The sequence below is a fragment of the Aotus nancymaae genome, unplaced genomic scaffold, assembly GCF_030222135.1.
Source record: "Aotus nancymaae isolate 86718 unplaced genomic scaffold, 86718_ANA_hifiasm-v0.15.2.pri h1tg000029l, whole genome shotgun sequence".
Lineage (NCBI taxonomy): Eukaryota > Metazoa > Chordata > Mammalia > Primates > Aotidae > Aotus > Aotus nancymaae.
In genome coordinates, this window is record NW_026988442.1 from 83541767 (window position 1) to 83547371 (window position 5605).

Below are 5605 nucleotides of genomic sequence, written 5' to 3' on the forward strand. Positions count from 1 at the left end.
TTTAAAAAAAGCAACATTCATAATGATTTGCCAAGTTTACAGACATTCAAAATAATATCCAATGCTATAGATACATAAATGAGTAGCAAAAGTGTCAGGACATGCATGGAGTTATGGTCATGACCACGGTTTTCTTTGCAGAAAGAGAAGGGGAAGGAGCAGGAAGGGAGCAAAAAGGAGGAACTGAGAAAGTCACTATCTGTGATATTTTGTTTCTTAGGGAAAAAAGATCTAAGGAAAAAAAAAGACATAATGTCTGATAAAAAGTAGATGATGAATACATAGGTAATTACATTATGCTTGTTTTCTGAATATTCTTAATTATTTTACAATAAAATATATTAAAAATAAAATAAAGAAACAGAACCACAAAAATGAGTTAGACACGAGGAAAGGATTTCAGAGGATATAGAGTCCAGTTTGAAGAAACTTGGCTATGAATAAAAGGAGAGAAATAAGAAAATCGTTAAGGGTAGTATGATTTATAAACTGTTTCTTGGCTTTTTTCCCCTTTATTATGGCAAAGACTTAAGTATCTCATTAAATTACAGGGAAGAAGCCAGTTGAGATTTTTTTTTCCAAATTAATAGGTCTTTTATTGCATCATTTAAATATCACAACTAGGTCTTAGCTATGATAGGCATCTTGTTTCTGTAGCTGGACAACTCTAAGGTCTTACTCATCAGGCTGCTGAACAATTCCTTTTTCAGAGACATAGCTACTATCCAAAAATTTCCGGATATCCTTGTTTTTAACTGTTGTAGCTTGCTGAATCAAAGCCGCTGAATTTGAAACAAGCTCAATGTCATTTCCTTCAAGGATTAATTCATCTTTCTGGGCTTGAGATACTGAACAAGCAACACCTGGTCTCCTTCGAACCCTGCGGATGTATTTTTCACCCAAGAAATTTTGGATTTCAACAAAAGACCCATTCTCCTGGATAATGACGTTGATGAGGAAGTGAGCGTACACAGACCTCATCTTGTAACGGAAGCCCAGCCTAACACCCTTGATCATGTTTTGTACATGACTACAAATAGTCCAAACGGTAGCCAGTTCCTTTCTGTTACCCTGCCATTTGTCAACCTGGAGCCTCTTTTTTTTCTTTCCAAGAAGACTGAGTTCTACATTGATGTGATTGAAGTCCCTCTGCAGGGTTCCTCTGGGGCCCTTCACGGTAACCGTGCGTCCCTTCAGAGTAATGTCAACATTTTCTGGAATGTCGACAGTCTGATTGCTGAGAATGGTCTTCATTCTCGCAGTAAACATGGCAAAGAAGGAATGTCTTTCCTCATCACATACTTGTATCCGAGATTTTTTTTAAGAAGGTTGAAACACAGACTTGGACATTGGAGCCTTAGCTTTTAGAATCCTCCATCAAAGAAAAAAATACAAGTTTTTCTCCCCTAGTACATCATCAGTTCCTTGAGGAAGGACGAGGGCTCAGTTTATTCTGTTTATCTGCATGCCTAGAGCCTGACCCAAATAAGTGTACCATGCATGTATGTGTAGACAGATGGATGAAGGCACGATGGAAGGATGGGTGAGTGAATATGAATGATGGGTGGATGGATGGATGAAGGAATGAATGATGCAGGGATCAAGGATGAAAAGGTGTGGGCTAAGTATGGTAATATTAGCATAATGTGTGCATAACAGTGGCCACTAGGTGGCAGATGTGACAGTCAATGATTATTTCTGAGAAATTAGTTCAGATGGTTAGCTATAAGGTAATGGACCACAGTTTTTCTTTTTTGTTTGTTTTGTTTTCTTTCTTTCTTTTTTTATTGAGATAGGGTCTCGCTCTGTCACTCACATGGGAGTTCAGTGGCTCAATCATGGCTCACTGCAGCCTCAATCTCCCAGGCTTCCAAGTAGCTGGAACCATAAGTGTGCACCACCATGCTTGACTAAAACTTTTCTCTTAGGTGAACTTATCTAAGTGGAATATGCCTACTATTGAAGTGGAAATTTGGACTTTCCTGCTATCTATTGATTTCTCACTCAAATATCAGTAGGTCAACTTAGTCCTTTCCGGAGGAGTTTTTGGTCCAAAAAATAAAAACAAATAAATAAGGCAGTTACACTGACTTGTGGTTTAAAAAGGGACTGAGCACATGTGGCCATCTTTCCACTCACCTGAAATCCCACTGAAGTGATGGAAAAAGTATGATTTTACAAGGACACAGAGAATGGAAAAGGAAACAAAAATGCTATTATAACCGATTTCTTAAATGGATTGTACTTGATAAGATACAAGCAGGAAACAACCTGTTCATCTTTAAATTTTCTGTCAGATTTCCTTTCTCCCACACCAGGATAACATCTTGTGCAGAGTCTAAGGCTTTTCTGGGCACTTTTGGAGACTAGAATAGTCTCATTTTGGGGTATTAAAAAGTCCACTCTCATATAATCTTCAATCTTTTATCTAATCTACATCATCTCCCACTTCCTAGCTTGGGTTGATCCTGAATTCTGCCAGGTGGAAGTGGGGCTTCATGGTCTATTCCTTTTCTCTCCATCATAACCCTTCTTTCTGTCTTTACCAACTGATGCTTCTACACCCCTCTTAGTATTATGCCCAAGGAAAGCAGGGGTTCGAAGAGAAAAAGACAGTCCTATATGATTGGGCTGCTGTACCTGACATTGGTACCTCTGTGTGGCAGGTACCCCAATGCTGACCCTTTCTGCTGGGGGTGCTTTTGGATAGTTTTTTGCTTACTCTCCCATAAGACTTTTGACTTCACACTATTCTCCCCATACTTCACTTGGTGAAACCCCATGCAGCTGACCTCTCATGATTTCCCTTAATTCTCTTTAAAAGTGCTCTCATTGCAAGCTCATTCTATTGAGCCAGAACTCTTGGGTGTCTCAAGCTCACTATTACTTTCCCGGTTTCCCATTTAGTTCTTAGGAAAACTCGTGAATCTCTGTCCAATTCAATGACAGAAGTTTAGACCATTCCCACTGCAGTCCCTTCTTTGTTCTACACAAGCATCTCCAGGCAGTCTCAGGTGAATGAAAGGCACAAATCCTTCTGCCCCACCCCCATCTGACCCCCTAAATCCAGAGGACATGGGTCTAGTTCTCCCAAGAATATGCTTTCCCCACTCTCTGCTCAAGTAGAAGCACAGAGCAAGCCTACACAATTCTGCAGCTCAGCAGCTGCTGTCTGGGGGCTGAGATGTTGGTCTCCACTCCTGGCAAGTAACTCAGTCTCTTGAGTATGCACATGAATCCTCCCCTTGCTTGACCCAAGAGGTGGAGAGAAACTTCTACTTTAAATGTTCATATGCCTACATATGACACTCTTCAAAAAAAAAAAAAAATCCTAACTCACTGTAAAGAGTTTCTAGCCTTGTTATGGGTTTTTCTTTCTTCACATATGGACTAAAGTTGGGATGTAGGCTATGGGCATAAGACTTATGTTACTGTAAATGCATGGTATGTTAGTCCTTCATGAATGTCTAGCATCTTTTTTTTTTTTAATACAGGCAAACATGGCATTCTATGCTTTAAGCCTCAGCCACAACTCCAAATTTATTAAAAACCTCACTTAAAAGCTTGTTGTACGATAATTATAGATTTATTAATATAGTTAGTAATTGTATTCGTTCATTCTCATGCTATGACGATATACTTGAGACTGGGTAATTTGTAAAGGAAAGAGGTTTAATTGACTCAGTTCCACATGGCTGGGGAGACCTCAGGAATCTTACAATCACGGTGGAAGGGGAAGCAAACACATTCTTCACATGGCAACAGCAAGAAGAATTGCTGACTGAAGTGGGGAAAAGCCCCTTATAAAACCATCAGATCTTGCAAGAACTCTCACTATCATGAGAACAGCGTATATCATGAGAACAGGTAACCACCCCCATGATCCAATTACCTCCCACTGGGTCCCTCCCACACATGTCAGGATTATAGAAACTATAATTCAAGATGAGATTTAGGTGGGGACATAGCAAAACCACATCAGTAATAATTAGAGAAAAAATAAGGGGCTCCTGGAAATTAAAAAATAATAGCTGACATTTAAAAATTCAGTAGAAGAGTTGGAAAAAGAATAAAGGAAATGTCCAGAAGGTCAGATATCCTAGTATAAAACAGTAGGGGAGAGGATTTTCAAAGAAATAATAAAGCAGTGTCATGATTGAAAAGATCCTCCAAATGCCATGGTTAAGAAATGGAAAAATGATCTACACAAAGCCACATTAGTATGACATTGCAGAACATTAGAGATAAAGAGGGGAAACTAAGATTTTACAGAAAGAATGACCAGGTCACATAACGAAGAAATGAGAATCAGCGTGGCATGATTTCTCAAGAGTAATGCTGGAAGTTGGTACACAATGGAGCAATGCTTCAAAATTCTAGAAAAATTATTTTTAAACTAGAACTTATGCTCTAGGAAGCCTTTAATCAATGAGGAGGATATAGTAAAAATATATTTTTATTTATTTATTTATTTTTGAGACAGATTCTCTTGTTGCCCAGGCTGGAGTGCAAAGGTACAATCACAGGTCACTGTAACCTTGAACTTCTGGGTTCAAGTGATCTTCCTACCTCTGCCTCCTAAATATCTAGGACTACAGGTGTGCACAACCATGACTGGCAAATTTTTCTTTTTCTTTTTGGTAGATCCAGGGTCTCACTATGTTGCCTGGGCCAGTCTTGAACTCCTGATCTGTTTTGGCCTCCCAAGATGCTGAGATTATAAGCATGAGCCACCATGCCTGGCCAAAATATATTTAAACATGCATTTCTTTGGGGTCACTGGTGATATCCCTCTTATCACTTCTGATTGTGTCTATTTGATTCTTTTCTCTTTTCTTCTTTGTTAGTCTAGCCAGCAGTCTATCTATTTTATTAATTTTTGCCAAAAACAAACAAACAAGCTCCTGCATTTGTTAATTTTCTGAAGGGTTTTTCGTGTCTCTATCTCCTTCAGTTCCCCTCTGATTTTGCTTATTTCTTGTCTTCTGCTAGCTTTGGGATTTGTTTGCTCTTGGTTCTCTAGTTCTTTTAGTTGTGATCTTAGGTAGTTGATTTGAGATCTTTCTAGATTTTTGATGTAGGCATTTTAGTGCTATAAATTTTCCTCTTAACACTGCTTTAGCTGCATCCCAGAGATCCTGGTATGTTGTCTCCTTGTTCTCATTAGTTTCAAATAACTTCTTGATTTCTTAATTTAAAGTTCCAGAAGACATGTGTAAGATGTGCATTTTTGTTACGTAGGTAAACACGTGTCATGGTGGTTTGCTGCATCTATCAACCTATCACCTTGGTATTAAGCCCTACATGCATTAGCTATTTATCTTGATGTTCTTTCTCTCCCTACACCCAGCAGGTCCCAGTGTGTGTTGGTCCCCTCCCTGTGTCCATGTATTCTCATTAGAACTTCTTGATTTGTGTCTTAATTTTATCATTTGCCCAGTTGTCATTCAGGAACAGGTTGTTCAATTTCCACATAGTTGTGTGGGTTTGAATGAGTTTCTTAATCTTGAGTTCTAATTTGATTGCTCTGTTATCTGAGAGACGGTTATGATTTCAGTTCTTTTGAATTTGCTGAGGAGTGTTTTACTTCCAATTATGTGATCAA

General features: G+C 38.8%; 1 protein-coding gene across 1 annotated transcript; it reads right to left on the bottom strand.

Annotated features, from left to right (window-relative positions):
- Positions 1–610: 610 nt before the first annotated feature.
- LOC105728190 (large ribosomal subunit protein uL6-like) lies at positions 611–1284 on the bottom strand. Its single transcript, XM_064382212.1, has one exon. It carries the CDS (start codon positions 1267–1269, stop codon positions 676–678), a length of 594 nt encoding a protein of 197 aa, XP_064238282.1. The 5' UTR covers positions 1270–1284; the 3' UTR covers positions 611–675.
- Positions 1285–5605: the final 4321 nt, after the last annotated feature.

Bases quoted from the DNA above. Each gene is read 5' to 3' on its own strand.
- LOC105728190 (XM_064382212.1), bottom strand. From the start codon at position 1,269: ATGTTTACTGCGAGAATGAAGACCATTCTCAGCAATCAGACTGTCGAC.